The following is a 22,451-nucleotide window of genomic DNA, read 5'->3' as shown; positions in this document are numbered from 1 at the left end:
TGATCCCTTAAGAGTTCCCTTCACAGGAACTAAGGGGCCAAGCCCAACCCCTAAAAGAACACTCCATAATCCCCCCTTCACCAAATGATTTGGACCAGTGCACAAAGCTTGCCGATAGGAGAAAGCAGGGTGACAGATAAGCAAATCTGTCTGCTGCTTCTCCTTTCACTGTCCAGTCACAGGCTGGGGGAGGGACAAGACCTGTAAGTGCTACTTAACTGCAGCAGAGTATATGGAGGTCCACTGCCCTGCCAGACAGGACTGCTCTGCAAAGCTGTAGTTATCTTAGAACTGGATGGACAAACATGCAAATCCTTTGGCAGGTTAACTCCTGTATATGCATTTCATCTCTGCATTTAACGGTTTTTGCCAAGCGCTCAGCCATAATGCTTACTGCTGATGTTAAGACGACATTTTGCAACCTAAACCAGCACAGCCACCTCTTCGGCTTGCAAAGCATGCTGGGTCTTGTAGTCCCAGACGGGTTGCTCGTTTCTGTTCAAGAAACGTAAAAGGTAAAAAAAAGTGTCAGCCCCTGGCTCGTGATCCATAGATCTGAGAGAGAAATTCAATTACAATTGTGTGGACTTGGTAGGAGGAACTTTTCGAGCTGTCAGCTGCAGGAGAAGGAGAGGGGGGGGGGGGGGGGGCAGCAGAATGTGGTCACCAGGCGAGCGGCGATCTCTTATCTGCACATGGAAGAGCTGAAACGCGCAGAACGGGTACAGATATCACGCCACTTAATTAAAAGCCCATCCTTTTATCTGGCAGCTGTAGAATATTACAGATCATCTTCCCAGCGGCTCCCTTGTCGCTCCTGCTATCTATAGCTTTTTTTTTTTTTTTTTCTGGAGGAGCTATATATATATTTATTTCTATATATTGGGGGGTTTTTGTTTAATCTCCTTTTCAGTGCCAGCTTTCTTCCCCACCTCCGGGCCCCCGGCAGTTGGCAGGGTTACGACCCTTCCGTTCTGGTTAGACAAATAATGGGCAATTAGGCTCTCGCTGCAAGAGACTTCACAGGCTCCCCTGTCCTAGTTTCTCGCCCACATTTCCTCCGAGTAATGAGACACCCCGCGTTTCTCTGCCTCGACTTCTCCCTTTCCCTGGCTAAAATAAAAAAAAAAAAAAAAAAAATTCTGCTTTATTTGGTCCACCTCAGAGGACTGAAGTTATAAATGGAAGGAAGCCATCGTTTAAATACTGCCTATTAGTACATTGTATCCTGAACCCAATCCCCGAGGAACCGACTTTGATGCCAGATGTACCAAATTAAGGAGCTGAGCTACAACCATAGAAAGCAGTTTCGAGCTGACAAAGTACAATCTGCTACACAAGTGCGGGTGAGACGGAACATAGGAAGAGGGGAAAAAAAACAAAAAACGAGGCAACGGAGTTCAGAGCGAGATTCGCACATCATTTAAAAATCTACACGGCCATATTGTGTGAGATGAAAGCTGACACGTGTAGACAAGCTGGAACATCTGCCCCAAAGGCTTGAAAGACCATGATGTGCGTGCCAACTTCCAGCCTGGAATTTGGTTTCTCCATTCTGCTGCACGTAGAATACGAACGCAAAAGTTGCACCCAGATATAATTTTTGCACAATCCTCAACAACTTTATTAAGGTAAGATTAGGTCAGACAGATGTTCTCTCCCCATCAGATGTGATTCCACCAACTGACGTGTTTCACCCAATGGGCTTCATCATGTTAAAGTGGTTGTAAACCTCAAGACATTAAATATGAAGAAAGCCTATCCCTCTATAGCAGGGGACTCCAAACAGCGGGCCAGATGTGGCCCCCTACTTGCCTTTATCTGGCCCTTGAGGCATTTTTACTTCCACTGATACAAGACAGTATTGCTCCCACTGACACCAACATGGGGCAATATTCCTGCTACTGACATCAACAATGGGGCACCATTTCTCCCATTGACGCCATCGATGGGACACTATTCCTCAAACTGACACTAACAATGGGGTACTATTATTCCCAATGACACCAATGATGGGGTACTATTAATTCCAATGACACCAATGATGGGTTACTATTAATCCCAATGACACCAATGGGGCACTATTTTTCCCACTGACACCAACAGGGCACTATTCCTCCAACTAACAACAACGATGGGGCATTATTTCTCCCATTGACACCAACAATGGGGCATTATTCCTCCCAATGTCGTCAATGATGGGGCAAACGAACACCAAAAATGGGGAACCATTAAAGTGCTAGTACTCTCTGTACTACCACTTGTACCTACAGGCAAGCCTATAGTAAGGCTTACCTGTAGGTACTGTGAATATCTTCTCCTAAACTTGCACAGTTTAGGAAATATTCAGAGTGCATGCAGCCGGTGACATTACCGGCGCATGTGCTCTGAAGGTTCGGCATACAGTGTCGGACCTTCAAAGCCTGTGCCGTAAACAGGGACTCCGGCCTGCATGCTCGGGAGTGACGTCATCGCGCCCCCGGCCACTCATGAAGCCGGAGGACCCAAACCCGGAAGTAAGACGGGGGAAGATGTCAGCCCTCTCAGCGCGGTGCTGGAGGGCTTTGTTCTAAGGTAAATCTTGCATAATGTGCTAGTATGCAATGCATACTAGCACACTATGACATTGCCTTGCAGGGAAATTTTTTATAGTTTGTCAATTGCAGTTTACTATGGCTTTAATCTCACTGACACCAACGGTGGGGAAAGTTTTGCAACAGCTGGAGGGCCACAGGTTGAGTACCTGTGCCCTATAGTGTGTACCTGTCTCAATACAGAGCACTAAGTGTCACTTCTGTCTGCTGCCTTGTGCCTCAGCTATTTGCATCAAACTCTTCTGACATGTTTTCCTGACAGCAAGAGAAAAATGGTGACATGGGAGGGAGCTTCAACAAACAGCCTGTGATTGAAATTCTCAACTCTGTTCCTGTGAGGAGGGGGGTGTGTCTCTCCCCACTGAGCTCTGCGGAGTGTAATTTCAGCTTTCTGCACCCCTTTTTTCTGAGCTCTCTGACACTAAATTCTGCACTAAAGGTCCAACTTATGTAGGAGGATTTGTTTCATCTCTGTGTATCACCTGAGGCCAGTCACTTCACTGGGTGTATGTAAGGGTTTACAACCACTTTGGGTGAAATGCGTCAGTGGCTGGTATCACATCTGCCCTAATCTGGTACCAATAAAGCTTGCTGCAGTTCTGCAAAAAAATCAAGCAAAATGAGGTTTGTGTGTGTTGGCCTTGGAGAAGAGAAGATGGATCTTGAAGAGACCGTGATCCTACGGTTGGCCACTGCATGTGCTTGTTTGGAGAAGTATCATCCAGACATTTTCTGCGCTGTTAGATGTGACTCAATCTAACGCGTTTTCTCCAAATGGGTTTAATGAAGGTCCTCCTATGTTGTAAGTAAGTGGTTGTAAAGGCAGATGATAGTTTACCTTACCGCAGCCCCCCTAAATACACATCAGAGCCCGATCTTGATTCAGCGATGTGCAAGAGAGTCAACGCTCTCTCAGCTTTTTTGGTCCTCATTGGCCCAGATACAGAAGCAGAAAGCATTGGTTCCCACTGCTGTCAATAGGAGGCAGTGATTGGACACAGAGGTTTTCATGTCGGAATTTACCTTCTTTGCATTCCAGGGCCACCCGCGACTCCAGATTGTCCATCTGCAGCTGCAAACGCTTCAAGGTGCGGTCTGCATCCCTTGATTTGCGCTTGTAGGCGATCAGCACGATGATGATGATTAGCAAGAGGAGCCCACCACCTCCACCGATGCCAATAATCGCCGGAAGGGTCAGAAGGCTGTCGGAATAGATCTGCAGGGTTCCGGGTGAGAATTCAAAACCTCCGGCTTTGATCTGAAAGAGTTATTAGAACAAAAAAAAAAAAGGTCACACACATAAAAGATAAGCCTGATATACTGCAAGCAACTGTTTAAACCATTAAAGGTCAGTTCACTGAAAAAGGATAGATTAGTTTGAGTAGATGTCAGAACTATGAACCAGCCAATACTTATGTCTTTTGTGACTTCATAATGACAACTCTGCACCTGAGTTCCCAGCTCCGCCCACCTTCTACAATAATTACAGTCTTGGATCTTGAATGTTTTTGTACAGAAATTGCACATGGTACTAGGTGAAGGTATTAGATCTGATGATGAGATCCTGACACTGCAATTCCCAATCAATGTAAGAAGTCAGTTTTGGGTGGACATGCCCTTTAACACTAGCACTGCAGTCTAGGTATCTAATGACAATGCAGAGAAAAACACATTGTTCAGTTTTAACCTTATGTCATCAAAAAGACAACTAATTTTCACATAAAGCTGGCACAGGCTGAAGTCTGTGTCTGGACAAGATCCTATAGCACCCAAGGTGAAAAAAAAACCATAAAAACAAAAACAAACAAACAAAAAAAAAACAACATAAAAATAAAAAAATACAACCCCCACCCACCATGAGCTTTGAAATAATTCAACAGCATAGGTTGCAGGTTCGGCCCTTTTTGCACCCTGCCTCTGCTCCAACACCCAAGATGGCTGCCTCTTCTGCCCTCCTTTTTGGTGGTATTTATTTGCCATGGGTTTTTTTCTATTTTTTTTGCTATAGTAACTAAAAATTACCAAAAGTGTAGAATTTTTTTTTTTTTTTTGGAGAGTAGACAATCTGAGGTATTTAGTAAGAGACATGGGGAGTTTTTTGGAAGGCACAATTTTTTGGAACATAGTAATAGAAGAAATAAAATAATTTTTTTTTCCCCCACAATTATTTTTTATTTTTTTACATACTGTCACTAGTATAGTACATCATATGACTGGTGTGGTGGTGATCAGGGATACTGAATGAAAAACAAAAAAATGGAAATTTTTTTTATTTATTTTTTATTCATTAGGATTTTCTTTTACATACTCTCATCAGAGTAGTCCAGTGTCACCATAGTGACACTGGACTACTCTCGGGGGGGGGCTTATCGGGGATTTTTTTTTTTTAACACTGTATATTGCTCATATAGTAATGAGCACAGTTATAAGCAATGGTTTTAACTGTTATTAATGCATATGTAAAGCGCTGCATAAATTGACGGCGCTATACAAGTACCTTAAATAATAATAATTAATAGCTCTCATTCATGACAGATTGCTTACAATTGTGATCTGTGATTGGCTACAGCCAATCACATGGTACAGGGTGCTATGATTGTCCCAGGTATTATGTGATAGCGGTGGGCCAATCACAGCATCACAATAGCAAGCAAGCAGTGGTGAATGGAAGCCAATCAAGACCGTTTTGCTTACATGTGATTGCTATAATTGGTCATAACTAGTGCACATGATACCCCGGCCAGGTACTAAGCACCAAGATCACTGGTCAGGGTATCGCGCCACTCCGCGCCCCAGACCGCATGTGCCAAGCGACGCATAAAGTTGCTTAACCTGCAGCTGCTGCTCACTGTAAATGTACTGTGGGTGAGTGGCAAGTGGTTAATGTAAAAAAACGTTTCTTAGCAAGCCTTCTTTAACTTAAAAGGCAGGCAGCTTGGTCAATAGCGCCAAAATATCTGTTTTTATGGAGGTGATCTAACATCTACGTGGCCATCATGTTGCTGCGTAGAGGACAGCATACATACCGTGACTTTGTGCTGTCCTGTAAGGTTTGGCGATTCGCACAGAAGCTGCGTCTCAGACACGGTTAGGGCGCATGGGGTGTCGCCAATCAAGACTGTATAGTTGAGACGGAAGTTCCCAGGTACGGCTGGTAATATATTACGACCCTGAGAAGAAGAGAACAAATGGTTTTAGATGCTCTGCTGCAAAAAGAAATTGAAGGAGAAAGGTGTAGACAGGCCGGTAGTTACATCATGACCCTCACTCACCTTCAGATGACCCTCACTCACCTTCAGATGACCCTCACTCACCTTCAGATGACCCTCACTCACCTTCAGATGACCCACACTCACCTTGATGATTAGAGGAGAGCTGGGCTTTAGCTCCAGGTTCCCGGATGGACTGAGGGGCTCAAACACAGGGTCAGCGTAGTACGTGAAGCTGGTCATATTCACGATGAGCAGCGCCTGGACGTTGTCCATGATGAAGCCGATCTCGTCTGGTTTGTCTCCGAGTTCCGGTGGAGTTCTCAGGGGGTTTTCAATGGAAGGGGCCAGACAAACCATGGTAGTGTCATTATAAACCGTACAGTTCTAGATGGGGAAATCACAAGGCAATTAATGTCCTGGCTCACCTCTGCCACACCTCCCAACACACATATCTAGTAGTCTCCGATTAGCACTCACATTTTCACGTTCCACCTCGCCATACTTTGCCCGGATCTTTGGTTCCCTAATAGTTGCCAAGTTCAGTCCGGACACAGTCAGCGGAGTCCCACCGCTGCAAAAAGAACAACACTGCTTAAAGCCGGACTCCAGGAAAATATCAAAGACACAAAGTAGAGTAGTTCTTTATTTTGCGATACACCATTAAAGGTTACATTCCAGCAATCCACATTGCTGTACAGTGGTGCAATTCATTCTGAATATCACCTGACAAACCTTGCCGACAAGCATGCCATGCATCATTTTTTGGCAGGGCAGGTTAGTGCCATGTCAAGGTGAGTTGGGGTACAATTAAGAGTGAATCCCAATGCACTACACCAATGCATTTAACGTTAATTTTTAAATGTGACTTGGTATCAGGCTCTTGTAATCTTCTGTACCAGGGTTCCCCAAACTTTTTAAATTTTACAGGGGCCAGATTGAGGCTGGTGGGGTTAGGAAATATCTCAGGCCCAACATCATTGAGAAACACTAGTGACCACCTCAGGCTTGGTGGTCAGTAGGAGGAACAGTGTCCCATCATTGGCATAGTGGGAGGAATAGTGCCCCATCATTGGTTTTAGTGGGAGGAATAATGCCCCATGATTGGTTTTAGTGGGAGGAATAGTGCCCCATCACTGGTATAGTGGGAGGAATAGTGCTCCGACATTGGTATCAGTGGGAGGAATAGTGCCCCATAATTGGTTTTAGTGGGAGGAATAGTGCCCCATGATTGGTTTTAGTGGGAGGAATAGTGCCCCATCATTGGCATAGTGGGAGGAATAGTGTCCCATCACAGGCAAAGTGGGAGGAATAGTGCCCCATAATTGGTATTAGGGGGAGGACTAGTGCCCCATCACTGATATAGTGGGAGGAATAGTGTTCTATCATTGGTATAGTGGGAGAAATAGTGTCCCATCACTGGTATCAGTGGGAGGAATAGTGCCCCATCACTGGTATAGTGGGAGGAATAGTGCCCCGACATTGGTATCAGTGGATGGAATAGTGCCCCATCACTGGTATAGTGGGAGGAATAGTGCTCCGACATTGGTATCAGTGGGAGGAATAGTGCCCCATCACTGGTATAGTGGGGGGAATAGTGCCCCATCATTAGTATATTGGGGGAATAGTGCCCCATCACTGGTATAGTGGGGGGAATAGCGCCCCATCATTGGTATTAGTGGGAGGAATAGTGCCCCATCACTGGTATAGTGGGAGGAATAGTGCCCCATCACTGTTATCAGTGGAAGAAACACTGCCCCATTGTTGGTGTCAGTGGAAAGAATAGTGCCCCATCAATGATATTAGTGGGAGGAATAGTTGGTGTCAGTGGGAAGAACAGTGCCTCATATCATTGAGAGGAATAGTGCCCAAGGGCCGTATAAAGGCTTGCAAAGGGCCGGATTCGGCACTCGGGCCGCAGTTTGGAGACCACTGTTCTGTACAAGACTGAGGAAGGAAGAAGCAACACAATCAGCTGCACTGCAGTATTCATGTGCCAACAAGAACATGCCAATAGGATACAGCAATCACAGAGAGATGAGTGCTCATCACTGTGCTGCTTCTCCTTTCACTGTCCAGTCACAGGCTAGGGGAGGGACAAGTAGAGAAAAATGGCACCTCCTCTTTTGCCAGAGAGGGCTGTGCTGTATGGCAGAGCTGTGTAAATCTCACAGTTGGGATGGACAGACCTACAAATCCTTTTGGCAGGTTAATCAGCGCCATATATGTATTTTGCAGTTTGCCCGGAATTTAGATTGAAAGTTGCATCATCCAGACAGATCACAGACCTCTGTAGCCATTGTGATAAGCTGTGTGTATTACCTGGTGATGCTCCACTCTGGTTCGATTTTCTGCACTGTGGGGTCCTCCGTGTAATTGTACTTCACCTCAAGGTTTTGCAGCTGAGCGCTATCGATGTGGATCTGAATTTCCGCACTGGATGGAATCTGTCCCTGCGGGGTTTTACAACGAATTTCTCTGGCTGTTCTCCTAGAAAAGATACAAAAACAGAAACAAACATTAAAAAAAAAAAAACAAAAAAAAAGAATGGCTTTATTTAAAAAATTTTTTGGCTCAGCGACTTTCTCCATCTCAGATAAACAAAGCCTGCAGAATCAGAATGGCTCCTGCTGCCATCAAGACCGACAAAGGAAATTTAAATTATGTTAAATGGGAGAATGAACAATTCAATATAATCTGTTACTGCACCCTTTCAGGGCAAAGTGGCAGGTTCTCTTGTCAGGCCAACCCTCTACTTACCAACCCCTTCCCCACCAGCACCAAGCAATGCCCGGCAAACCAGTGCTTTAAAGCTGAACTGTATGCATAGAAGGATTTCCCTTGTCTCCCTCTCCTCGATCAACATGCAATTACATGTTTTCAGTAAAATCATTTCGTTCAAATCATCACTCTGACTATCTGCTGTCTATGGCCCTAGTTGGGCGAGAGGGGCCAGTAGGCTCCTTTAAATGTCATGCCACCCTCCATGAATCTTCTTTTAAGAGCATTATATGAAAGAACACATTCGTGGGGTCCCTTTAGACATGCATGCGCCTCACTCCTGGCCATTGTGTGCTGCAGACATTAGCTGTGCAGTTTACTGATCAGTTGCTTAAAGCGGAACTTAACCCATAATGAGAAGTTCTGCTTTATGTACTCCTCCTCCCTCCTCCTCTTCTTTTGTAACTTTTTTTTTTTGGGGGGGGAGGGGGGGGGCGGTACCTAGTTTTGACAGGTACCTGCTCCCCACTTGGGATTGCCTAGGTCAGTGATGGCGAACCTTGGCACCCCAGATGTTTTGGAACTACATTTCCAATGATGCTCTTGCACTCTGCAGTGTAGTTGAGCATCATGGGAAATGTAGTTCCAAAACATCTGGAGTGCCAAGGTCCGCCAACACTGGCCTAGGTGATTCCACCAAAAGTTCTCTCCTTCCCAAAGTTCTGGGACATGTCAAAGGTCCCAGAAGGCTGTGGGAACTTACCATGCCCAGGTAAGGACCGTGCTGGATTCATGGAAAGGTAAGTGTCCTTTTATTAAAAGTCTGCAGCTACAAATACTGTGTTCAAAGAGAAGTATAGGATTTTTTTTTTTACAAATCATACTTACCTAGGTGGATGCTGCATCTGCCCCCCCTCAAACTCTAATACTGAGAACCGAGCGATCAAACAACGCCGATCGCTCGGTTCTCAGAGCTCTGTGAGCAGACAGCTGGTGGCTGATCGCTGTCTGCTCTGACAGTAAAAGGGCATGAGTCTCCTGTGTTTCAGCTGTGCATTTGGCTCTTTGGTGGACATTTAAAAAGGCTTTAAGAAAAGTTTCAAGTCCTTACAAAAAAAAAAAAAAAAGCAGGCGTCCCTTTAAATATCCTTCGATTCACAAGGCAGCCTACGCTGGCCCCGGAAACGCATTCTGCGCCGTGTCAGACGCCGTTTTCTGGCAGGCGGCTGGGAAACATTTGGGGGGAAAAAAAAAATATCCGCGGTATAAAAAGCCTAAGCTGAACTAACAGTCTGTATCACATGTTCACCCTGCAAACAGCAGCTATTAGCGCTGATAACCACCAATTACCACAGGAAAATATTTAAAGACCTGTTCTATTATCATTCGTAATCTAGAAATTATGCACTTGAAATCCTATGGAAGGCAAAGGAAGACGGGAGAAGCAGCCTGTGGGCACAAGGCAAACACTTAAACCCACGGCTGCCAGACAAAAGAAGTCTGACGGCGGAACGTCTTACTGATGAGGCTCGGCGGCTTTGGCTTCTTTCAATGGCTTCAAGAGTCGCACGCGTAGGTTGCAGGAACAGGTGTGTCTTCCTTCCCGAGTGTAAGCTCTTGGGACAAGAACAGAAACGCAATACAGCTTTGATGCATAGCTGCTCCGTCCTGACTTTCGAGTTCAATCGTGTTTTAGTTATATTATCAAATCTGAACATCCATTTAATACCTCTCATCACTCATTTAGCTACAAAGCACCAACATTTTCCATAGTGCTGTACACAGAACTGAGCCAGTCACACCAGTCTCTGCACCACAGGAGCTTACACTCTAATGACCCCATCACAGTCACACTATTAGTTTACACTTATACAGCTCTGACATAATCTGCAGCGCCGTACAGAGAATACAGAGACAGTCACATCAGTCTCTGCACCAGAGGAGCTTACACTCTAATGTCCCATCAGTGTCAATCGCTAATATACATCTATATAGCTCTGACATATGCCGCAGTGCTGTACATAGAATACTGAGCAAGTCACATTAGTCACTGCACCAGCAGAGCTTACATTCTAACACTGTCACACTATCATTATACATTTATATGGCTCGGACATATTCTGTTGGGTCATACAGAGAACACTGAGACAGTCACATCAGGCTTTGCACCAGAGGAGCTTACACTCTAATGGCCCATCAGAGTCACACACTAATACACATTTATATAGCTCTGACATATTTTGTTGTGCTGTACAGAGAATACTCATCAGTCTCCGCACCAGCAGAGCTTACACTCTAATACAGTCACACTATCATTATACATTTATATAGTTCTGACATATTATTTATATATATATATATATATACATACATATATATATATATATATATATATATATATATATATATATATATATATATATATATATATATATATATATAAAATTCTGCAGTGCTGTACAAAGAACTGAGTCAGTCACCTTAGTCTCTGCACCAGAGGAGCTTACACGGTCACCTCCAGTCTCCACTACTATTACATGAATATTATTATACGTTTACATAGCTCTAAAGTATACCGTAGTGCTGTACAGAGAACACTGAGGCATTCACATCAGTCTCTGTACCAGAGGAGCTTACACTCTTATGTCCCACCACACTCACACACCATTATTATACATTTATATACGTTTGACACATTCTCCGTTGCTGTACAGAACACGATTCACTTTAGTCTTGGTACCAGAGGAGCTTACACTCTAATGCGTTAGGACAGTGACATTTTTATTATTATACATTTATGCAGCTCTGACATATTCCACAGCACTGTACAGCGGACATACCGACAGCTTAAGTTATGAGCTTACACTCCAATAAGCCCTGCCCACAGCAACAAACACTAATGTGGGAAGAATCCCCTTGGCCAATTACCCTTCCAATATATTTTAGGATTATGAAAGGAAACTATTACCACCTAAAAATACCCGGAAAGGAATGGAAAGAACGTGCAAACCCCATGTAGATACTTGTCCTTGCTAGGAAGTGAACCTAGGAACCCAATGCCAGCAAACTGATAACCACTGAGCCACCAAATATAGTGCCAAATAAGCAATCTATAGCCTCTGCAGCTGTTACGGTGGTCAAACACACTGGGCATAGACAGACTAGATGGATAGATATGGCAGTAGGTTGCCTTGATCCATTCTGTTGTGTTTTGAGATGGAATGTTGGTTGCAGTTGCTAGAAAACTGTCCTTCGAATGGCTATCATTGGATCAGGAAGCCCCACCAGGCATTGGAATCAATCTGCTGTAATAACCCAGGCTGACCATTCCCTCATGGTCTTACCATGAAAAGGTGCAGGGTCGTCCTCCAATTTTCACAGACACATCACTGCCAGCACTGAGATTGGTTCCTGCTATAGTAATCCAGGTACCTCCAGAGAGCGGGCCGCGTGCAGGGGTCACACGATGAAAATGAGGACTCTGCGAAAAGAATTTTAAATACATGAGTACCAGCTGCTTGGTGAAAAGTGGACATTCATAGTAGTTAGATACGTGGTTGGTAACTTACAACAAAGGTGAAAGATTTTGGAGCAGTAGTCATGTAATCCTTGGAGCAATCTCTGATACAGACTTCCACGGTGGCCTCACTAGCTTGCGTTATCTTGGCCTGCCCAATCTCACACACAATCCTAAGAAGACAGTGAAACACGTTACCTTAAATAGACCCCAGTTATTATTTTACTATATAGGTTAATACTGCATCCATGTTTAAACATAAGTTCCTCCAAAGTCTTCTTCTTAGTGCATAAAAAACCCATCAGCTCACAGCTCCGCACCATCTTGCTTACCATGCCAATGGCGCCCATTGAGGAGTCACTACACTGACAGGCCTGCAGAATCCTAAGCATTCATTGATGGCACAGGCATGGCGTTTCAATACATGTGAATATGTAATTGCTCAGAGAAGCCACTGCTGACAGTGTCCGTGTCCTTACCTCCTAGATCCTTCACTGGGACCATGCTGGTTTTGGCAGCCTGATCTTTCTTATACAATTCTTTATTGGGGATTTTGGATACAAACAATCATGGCAGCATAGCAAAAGGTATACAAACATCACATAATGCACACACAGGCTTACTATAACATGCAACAGAAGGAATAAAAAAGATTAATGTCTGTTGGTCTCTGCATCGGGTGTCACATTAGGGGGAATTTTCTAAAACTGGAGAGTGCAAAATCTGGTGCAGCTCTGCAAAGAAAACCATCAACTTCCAGGTTTTACGGTCAAAGCTTAATTTAACAAGCCAAAGTTGGAAGCTGATTGGCTACCATGCAGAGCTGCACTATGTGCTCCAGTTTTAGTAAATCTCCCAGTTTGTGTCTTGTGGTTGTATTACGATTGACAAGTGTATCATAGAGGGCTGAGGGTACGTGGTGTGTTCTACTTTCATGTAGGCTTGTGTTTGTGCGGGTAAATGGGATAGGTTTAGGTTGGAATGCATGGATATTTCAATTAAGGGGGCATAGGCAGTAGTCAGAGAAACAAGAAAGGGATGAATTCACGAAAAGTAGTATGTAATATAGGTAGAGGGGAAAATGTTGGTTGGGGTGTGGGTGGGGGGTTTTCAAATCAATGGAGAGATAGAAAATCATAAAAGATCGTGCTTAGGGATGGTGAAAAGGTAAGTAGGGATAAGGTATATATGTCTAAAAGAAAGGCTCGGGCTCAGAGCAAAGCACGGCTTCCTCCCAGAGGAACACTGGAGCTTGGACAGTGAGAGCGGCAATGCTGAAGATGAAGGATCGGCTGGAAAAACATTGCCACTTTGAATAATGGCGTAGGGAAGAAATGGTGAGTTGGGGTGGGTGTGGTTCAAAGCAATTGAGAGATATTAAATCATAAAAGGGGCGAGTGCTTAGGGATGTGGGGAAATGGTGGGTGGGTTCAAAGCAATGGAGAGACAGAAAATCATAAAAGGGGATAGCGCTTAGGGATGGGGGGAACCTTTGGTGAAAAGGTATGTAGGGATAAAGTATATATGTATAACAGAAAGGAAAAAAAGAAATTGGGGAAATATCAAGTATGAAGCATAGGAGGGTATAGAGTAGAGTAAAATGTATGGATATTTACCCAGCAGAGGTCAATTTGGTGTCGCCCCACTGTGAGGCCGAGACCAGCCCAATCTTAGCAAGGCTACCCTAACATTCTTGCAGACGCATGCATGTACAGGTACTTTTGTCTACATGTACCTACATGAAAAATAATCACCACTGATCTATGTTGTTCCACAGAAACACACCCCATATAAGGCCAGATATTGATGCTGGACAGTCACGCAAACGATAAAGCAATATTTCGTCCGGCTTGCCATTAAACACATCTCCCCCCACCAGGTGATACTTACTGCTCTGCACTGATGTATTCTTTTTCTAAGGGGACACACATAACTTGCCCGACCCTCACACCGACTCGGACGTCATCAAACCTCAGGCCGAGGTTCTCACCAATGATTGTGAGCCGGGTTCCTCCTTGCCGGGGGCCGGTTTCAGGAAAAAGCTGTAAGAAATAGGTAGGACACATGAACAATTGTAAAGTGCCTATTACAGGTGAATCCCACTTTATTATGGTATCATGCTTTTTACATAGTAGCTCTTCATTATAGTATAAATGTTGTCTCAGGTGCAGCTATTTCTCATGTTACTTCTTCTGTTCATCTGTACAATATTATGACAAAAGATGTATTGGTAGAAGGATGGGCCCAGGAGTAGGTAAAATCGAGCCTGAAATCTAATTGTAGAGGCAACTATCTGTCAACTCGGGTGTCCCTAGGAGGTTTCTGGAGTAGTCTGGAAAGTATGTAAAGCCCTGGTCTCCAAACTGCATACTTTTATCTGGCCCTTGGGGCAGTATTTTATTCACCGACACCAACGAAGGGGCATAGTTCCTCCCAATGACACCAACAATGAGGTCCAATGACACCAATAATGGGGGACCATTCCTCTCAGTGACACCAAGATGGAGCACATTTCCCCTCGATGACACAAATGATGAGGCACAGTTCCTCCCAATGACATCAACAATGGGGCACAATTCCTCTCACAGACAGCAAAGATGGGGCATGGCTTACTCCAACTGATGTGGGGACATTTTCTACTCCTGATGGTCACAGTCTGACGCCCCCCCCCCCCCCCCCCAAACTCTGAAGGACAGTAAACTGGCCCTTTGTGTAGAAAGTTTTGGAGACCCCTGAAGTAAAGGATGGAACCGCCACAAATCTGAGGTCCAATAAAAGTGTATTTTTTAAGAAAAGGTTAGAAAATTTCCCTCTTTGGGGCTTACATGTTGAATGATTAAATGGATTCAAAATTGGCACAATACTGGGATAAATTATTATGTGAATATTAATGTTAAAAATGACTTGGAATCAGAGCACAGCACGTCTTCCTACCAGGGCAAAACTGGAGCTTGGGCAGTGAGTGGCAATGCTGAAGATGGAGGATCAGCTGGAAAAGCGTTGCCACACTGAATAATGAAGTAGAGAGAAATTCAAGTATTTACTATTTAAAAATAAAATAGCAGCACATAGTAAGAGCATGTATTTTTAGAGTCAAAGTCTTTAACTCCTTCCTGCCCAGCCCTGGCATCCCTTAAAGCGGAAGTAAACCCATTGATTTAACAGTTTCAAAAAAGTTACATTCCCGACATGCCGAAACGCAACTGTCACATTGGTTGAGAGCACAACCAAACCATCAAATGGCTGGTGTCATAACTGATCAGATGTGCAGCATCAGAGATAAAATGATTATTCTACCACTTTATAAAACTCTGGCTCGGCCACATCTGGAGTATTCAGTCCAGTTCTGGTCACCAATCCAAAGAAAGAATGTGCTGGAACTGGAGAGAGCTCCGAGAAGGGCAACGAAACTAAATTAATATGGGGACTAAAGGACCTCAAATACGAGAAATGACTACAAGTGCTAAATTTATTCTCCCTGGAGAGGAGATATGATCGTGATATACAAATATCTCAATGGTGATCCCAGTGTAGGTAGGAATCTATTCAGTCTCAGAGAGTGTAAGAGGACAAGGGGCCACACAATGGGATTGTAAGAGAAGTGGTTTAACCTTAAGCTGCGTAGGGGGTTTTTCACTGTCAGGGCGGTAAGGATGTGGAACTCCCTTCCACAATCAGTGGTGTCAACAGGAAGTATTGATAGATTTAAAAGCCTCTTGGATGTGCATCTTGGCAAACACAATATACAGGGATATGGGAAATGATCATCTACACCAGGGGTCTCCAAACTTTCTAAACAAAGGGCCAATTCATTGTCCTTCAGACTTTAGGGGGGGGCGGACTATGGCCAATGGTAGCGGAAATTTTCCTGGCATCAGTGGAAGTAAACATCGCCCCATTTGGTTTTTGGGGAGGAACAGTGCCCTATCATTGGGAGGAATAGAGCCCAGTTATTGGTGTCAGTGGGAGATATTGTGCTTCATTGTTGGGTTCAGTTGGCAGAATAGTGTCACGTATCAGTGGGAGGATTGGTGTCCCAAGGGCCGGATAAAGGCAGGCAAAGGGTCGCATTTTGGAGACCACTGATGTACACGAACACACCCACACAGGTTGAACTGGATGGACTATTGTCTTTATTCAACCGTACCTACTATGCAACTATGCCAGTTGAAGAACCTTTGGTGAAAAGGTATGTAGGGATAAAGTATATATGTATATCAGAAAGGAAAAAAATAGGGTGGGGGAATATCAAGTATGAAGCATAGGAGGGTACAGGCAGGCAAAGGGTCGCATTTTGGAGACCACTGATGTACACGAACACACACCCACACAGGTTGAATTGGATGGACTATTGTCTTTATTCAACCATACCTACTATGCAACTATGCCAGTTGAAGAACCTTTGGTGAAAAGGTATGTAGGGATAAAGTATATAGTATACATATATACTTTATCCCTACATACCTTTTCACCAAAGGTTCTTCAACTGACATAGTTGCATAGTAGGTATGGTTGAATAAAGACAATAGTCCATCCAGTTCAACCTGTGTGGGTGTGTGTTCATATATGAAACAGAGGCAAAGATGGCAAAACGATAGGAGGATTTACTTCCACTTTAATTTGGTTCTTTTCACCGGACGGCAGGAAGCGTTGGATGATCATATGACCACTGTGATTGGCTGTCACAGTGATCATATGATCTGGAGCCGGTCCTGACGGCTACCAATCATTAGCTAGGACAGAGAGCTGTCTCTGACTTTGAGAGCAAGCTCCTGGCACAGAAAGCTCTCTTGCCCTTGGACACATATGGGCGGCGTGGGCGTTTAGGCTTTTCTTTCCTTGCCGCCACCCATATGCATTACTTGGACGACAAGAGGTTAGATGAATAAAACACGGGAAATGTGAATGGATTGCAGAGAAGTATTTCATACGTTTTATTTTATTTGTCCTGACATACCCTTTAAATAAAGTGAAAATGTAATCCTCCTCAAAAGTACTTCCGTTAACTTATTGCTAATGAAAACACTTGTTTAATGTGTTGCACATAATGCGGGAACAAGAGGCACGGTAGAAGCTGTGGGAAGACGCATGGTAATAGCATATAGAAAGTCTTTGCAAACTTCTGAAAAATACTTTGCTGCATTATTTTAGAGAAAATGCCCAGAGCAGCTTCATAAATCTCTTGAAACATTTTCCATGAGATAGCAACAGAACAGTCATTTTGACCCGGATAAGTGGAAACAAGTAAAACATAACAAATCCGCCGGGGTAATAATTTCTAATCAGCAAAAGGCAATAAAAATATATTTATCATAAAAAGTGGCAGTTTTGCTGCCTCCGCACACTCGTGTGTATCGCTGATCAAAGTCCTGGCCCAAACTCAGCGGCGATTCCCTCTTGGCGTGTTCGTATCACACGGTAATGCGTCAGTGAAATATTCATGGGCCTGGTCCGGTTAAGGGCTTCTGAAGCAATGGTTGTTTTCACTTGGGCTCCCCGGCTTAACGACCGCGTTTCACTTTGCTGTTCGTACCCGACAGGAATGTGTGTGGATTTACAAAGAGCCCCCTGCCTGCTTACATTAACGTACAAAACACAGCAGCCTGCAGTTAGAAAGCACACACAGCGGGAGCATTACAACTTCATAACTGTCTGCGCGGATGTACAAAGAGTGGCCGGCTGTAAGCACAACTAGCCGGCGCGCGCTGCTACTGCCGGAGACGGCAACTTCAACTAGGGAAAAAAATTCTGCATAAAAAAAGAGGAGTTCATTTGGGCATTCATTTGCAAATATTTGGCAGACTAAAAACTTTTCCTTCTTTTCAACTGTGTATGCAAGGGTTTGGATCAGGGGGTCTCAAACTGGCGGCCCTCCAGCTGTTGCGAAACTACAAGTCCCATCATGTCTATGGCTGTGGGAGTCATGCTTGTAACGGTCAGTCTTGCAATGCCTCATGGGAATTGTAGTATCACAACAGCTGGAGGGCCGCCAGTTTGAGACCCCTCAAGGTTGAAGAGATCCCAACAGTGTTCCTGAGTCTCCTGATTGATCTACTAAGCCTGTACTGACCCCCCTGAATAAGCGCGGTCGCACGCTTTCTGGTAAGCCTCCACTGTTTACTCTCAGGTGACGGGCAGTACTGACGGTGAAAGTTCAGACCTGGGGTCTTGCACTGAATATCTCCTATCTGGATATCACCATTCACTAACTTTTTTTTTTCACCTTTTTTTTTTCACAATTTTTTGTGGTTTTGTGTCTTAGCTATGTACTGTCTATTTGATTCATTTTTCATGGACTTTTAGATTATCAGTTCTCATTGCACTGGATTGTCATTTCTATTGACTTTCAATTGGCACAACTTGCACTTGTTGTTGTATATTATATATAACTGTATAGTTTCATATTATTATACACAATTTTATTATTTGTGGTACTTATCTAGCGCTGCACTCATATTTTTATCTTGTTATCTATGTGCCCTCATATCGGGGTTATAGAGTTCAGCTGCAGGATATTCTTCAAAGATTTTTACTTTCATCAATAATTTTTTCACGTACTCACGCACCTAGCGCAATTCTTTTTCTTTTTTCTTTTTCTTTAGAAGTTTGAAACCCCTGATAGATGAAGGCCCATTTAAAGGGGTTGTAAATCTTCGTGGTTTGTTACCTTAATGCATTCTATGCATTAAGGTGAAAAACCTTCTGTGATGCAACAGCCCCCCCCAGAGCCCCACTTTTACTTACCTGAACCAGGTCTTTCCAGCGACGGGCACACCAGCTCCAGCCGGTGTCTCGGGTCCTGATTGGATAAATTGATAGCAGTGCAGCTATTGGATCCCGCTGCTGTCCATCAAATCCAATAACGCAGGAGCCTGGGGGGGGCGGCGCTGAGTCCTGCTGTCTGTGTCAATAGACGCAGCAGCAGGACACGGGGGCTCGCCTGCACGAGTGCCCTGAGGGAGAGCGGCTCTCCAATGGGGCACTCGAGAAGAGAAGCCGCCAAGAGCGCCGCTGAGGGACCCCAGAAGAGGAAGATCGGGGCCACTCTGTGCAAAACCAACTTGCACGGAGGAGGTAAGTATGACATGTTTAAAGAACAAAAACAAAAAAACGAATCTTTAGTTATCCTTTAAAATCACTTCAGCGTCGGAAGAATTTACCCTCTTTGTGACAAGGCCATTTTTTGCAATTTGCACGGTCATGCAATGTTGTACCCAAACAAAATGATATCATTTTTTTCACACAAATAGAGCTTTCTTTTGGTGGTATTTGATCAGCGCTGTGTTTTTTTATTTTTTGCAATATAAACATAAAAGACCAAAAAAAACAAAAACAAAAAATAATTTCTGCTATAAATTACATCCAATAAAAAAAGCAAATTTCTTCATAAAATTTAGGCCAAAATGTATTCTGCTACATGTATTTGATGAAAAAATACTAATAAGTGTATATAATTGGTTTGCGTGAAAGTTATAGTGCCTACAAACTATGATATATATACTGGAATTTTTTTTAAGTTATACTACTAATGGCGGTGATCAGTGACTTATATTGGGACTGCGATAAAGCGGCTTTGTAGAAAAAAAAAAAAAAAAAGGCACATTGCTGCTGTCAGTAGAGACCCCTTTGTGTTTTTTACCTACACAGGGCTCTATTCTGTCATTCGCTCAGCCGATTCCGGACATTAATCATTGGCTGGGACCCGCTGATCGGCTTGTGCTATAGTGAATGACAGCATAGCTGGGGCTGCTATGGGGGCACTCATGCAGACTCATTCCAGGGCTGGGCTATGTGTCCATTGACACACACAGTGCGGCTCGCCCCCGCCCCTCTCTCTCCTCTTTGTTCAATGAGGAGAAAGAGATTTCCAAGAGAGCTACTGCTCTCGTGCACATGGCTGGGTCGAGTTCAGGCTCAGGTAAGTATTTGGGGGGGAAGCTACATGCCAGTGGTTTTTTACCTTAACGCATAGACTGCATTAAAGTGATAGTAAAGGAATAAAAAAAACAAAAAACAACGAACACGTTATAAATACCTTCTCTTTGTAATGGTTTTGGACAGAGTGGCCCAGATTCTCCTCTTCTTGCGTTCCCCCCGCCGGTGCTCCTGGCTCCTCCCCCCTGTTTAGTTCCCCCATAGCAAACTGCTTGCTATGGGGGCACTCATGCGAACTCACCCCCAAGCCCTGCCGTGTGTGTGCATTGAGCGAGGAGAGCTCTGAAAGCTGATTGGAGGGCAGGGATATGCCCCCTTTCACACAGCAACAGAGCTGAGGCTGTCATTCACAGGCTGCATAATGGAGCTCCCTCCCCTGTTATCTTTTTTTTCTCTTGGTAGAGAAATTGCACAGCAGTGTTCATCACCCAGAGTAGTCGTAGATGGACATGCAATTTTAAATTGGCTTTAAGAAAGAAAAAAGCCTGGCTCCAGCTAACACTTTTTAAAAGCCATCACAGCAACAGTTCTTTAGTGCACACTTCTTACCTACCCGTTTATAGTCCCTTGTAGAATGTACAATCGGCTGTGCATGCACAGCTCTGTTAACATTCCAGAAAATGGCTGTGTGTCTGGATGACTGCACTCATGTGCATGCACAGGAGTGACATGATCCCGCGCCGGCCAATCAAGACGGCCAAAGACCAACACCCGGAATGATGTCAGGGCCAGCGAGGGACTTCCCAGGCGTTGGACTCTTGGAACGAAGGTATTTTTTACCATTTGTACTGTTGCAAGGGCAGAAGACGGAGGGAGAATTAACAGGGTTAAACAGGTAGTAAGGAGGCATCATATTGTCTTCTCACTGCCTTTCAAACACCACTGAAAAGTGATCTGAATGCAGCTTGCTTTTCAGAGGCACTGCAATTTAGTTACACATTTAAAACAGTCTACTTGGACAGCTTGGTTCGTTATAGGAAGTGGAACAGACTCAATGGGTCATAAAAATAGGTTACAAAAGGGGCCCAGAAAAAGGGAAAACAGAGACAGACTGTAGAATACATGTCATGTTCTATTTTGCCCAGAGTGCTTTCATTTTGCACTGTGCAGGGCAGAGACTTTGCAAACAAAAAAAAAAAAAAAATTAAGTAATTGCAAATGATCAACTTCTGAGGAGCACTTTGCCCGAGATAGCCCTAAGTGTCTGCGTCTCCTGCGTCTCACCGATACGATCGTCTCGCTCCACAGAAGGCAAGACTGCGCCGCCTGATGAGATCCATTTAGCACGATTATTTTCAATAAGCCGGACAGGTGTGTGGTGACAAAAGCAGCATTATGACTGATGAGCGATTGGGACGGTGGGCCGCCAACGCCAATAACAAGCTAATTACGGGGAATTTCACAGCAGAGCTGGCTTGCCTCCGCAGCGGCCCATCGCTCGTCACACACCTGCGGGCACTAAATGGGATGAATGAGCCTGGGTGCCCGCCTGCACAATCTCATTCTGGGGAATTATGGGTCTCGTTACTGATTTGCCGCCGGGAGACAGGAAGAGGAAGAGCAATTTACGAGGGGACAGCTTTAATTAGGTTTACTTTCTTCTTTTCTTAAAACTTTCTCAGGGAGACCTGCCAACTTCACACAGAATGTATTGTGTCACCACGATGACAATTAGAGCGGTACTAAAATACGGGAGACACGAAAATTTGTTTGCTGGCTGCAGGTCTCAGTTTTATTGCTATGAAAGGAAGTCTGTGCTGGGAGCAATGTGGGCGCCATTGCGGCCAACCTTCTAAAAACGCTAGATGCCTGGCTACAAAGAGACATGGACTCAGATCATGGACTCAGAAGAAGAAAGTCCATCTCCAGGGAATGTGGCTCCCCATGTCATCACCCTTCCTTATCCATTCACAATTTTTTCCCTTTGAAATCTGCCATTTTCAATCCTACCAATCCGCTTTCCGTACTGTTACAATTTGTATCAACCAACTTTACCGACTAATGCCACGTACACACGGCCGGACTTGCCAACGGGCTAAACTCCGTCGGCATTTCCGAAGGAAAGATTTAGAACATGTTCTATAACTGAGTCCGTCGGAAATGCCGACAGAAAAAGTCCGATGTCCGACCAAAAGCTCCCATCTGACTTTTTTCTGTCGGGAAGTCCGGCCGTGTGTACGCGGCATTAGGCTCCATTCACACTTGTAGGACTCCAAAGTTGCACCAAATTTGGGGTGCAACTTTGGCGCAACTTTAGATGGGTGCAACTTGGATACGACTTTGGCTTTGACCAGTGATAATGAACAACTGTTGCACACAAGTTGCATTGCATAACATTCAGGTTCGACTTTCATGCAACTTTGAGGGTTAACATTGAAGTCTATGGCATTCAAGTTGCATGAAAGTCGAACCAAAGTAATGCATGAACTACTTTGAAGTTGCTGCAACGTTAAAACGCAGATATATGGATAGTTA

General features: G+C 44.3%; 1 protein-coding gene across 4 annotated transcripts in view; it reads right to left on the bottom strand.

Moving 5' to 3' along the window:
• The window catches only part of PLXNA1 (plexin A1), a 429,988-nt gene that overhangs the window by 77,458 nt on the left and 330,079 nt on the right, over positions 1-22,451 (bottom strand). For all 4 annotated transcript variants that reach the window (XM_073591927.1, XM_073591928.1, XM_073591929.1 and 1 more), the window contains exons 11-18: positions 13,932-14,083; positions 12,094-12,214; positions 11,869-12,005; positions 8,126-8,293; positions 6,284-6,377; positions 5,951-6,190; positions 5,621-5,764; positions 3,618-3,852 (exon numbers count right to left, since the gene is read on the bottom strand). In XM_073591927.1, coding sequence (XP_073448028.1) covers positions 3,618-3,852; positions 5,621-5,764; positions 5,951-6,190; positions 6,284-6,377; positions 8,126-8,293; positions 11,869-12,005; positions 12,094-12,214; positions 13,932-14,083 — 1,291 coding nt within the window. The remainder of the gene's footprint in view (positions 1-3,617; positions 3,853-5,620; positions 5,765-5,950; positions 6,191-6,283; positions 6,378-8,125; positions 8,294-11,868; positions 12,006-12,093; positions 12,215-13,931; positions 14,084-22,451) is intronic.

This window comes from Aquarana catesbeiana, linkage group LG07 (genome assembly GCF_042186555.1).
Source record: "Aquarana catesbeiana isolate 2022-GZ linkage group LG07, ASM4218655v1, whole genome shotgun sequence".
In the NCBI taxonomy this organism is placed as follows: Eukaryota; Metazoa; Chordata; class Amphibia; order Anura; family Ranidae; genus Aquarana; species Aquarana catesbeiana.
Note: the sequence above shows the minus strand (reverse complement) of the source record. Positions and strands in the feature narration are given on the sequence as shown.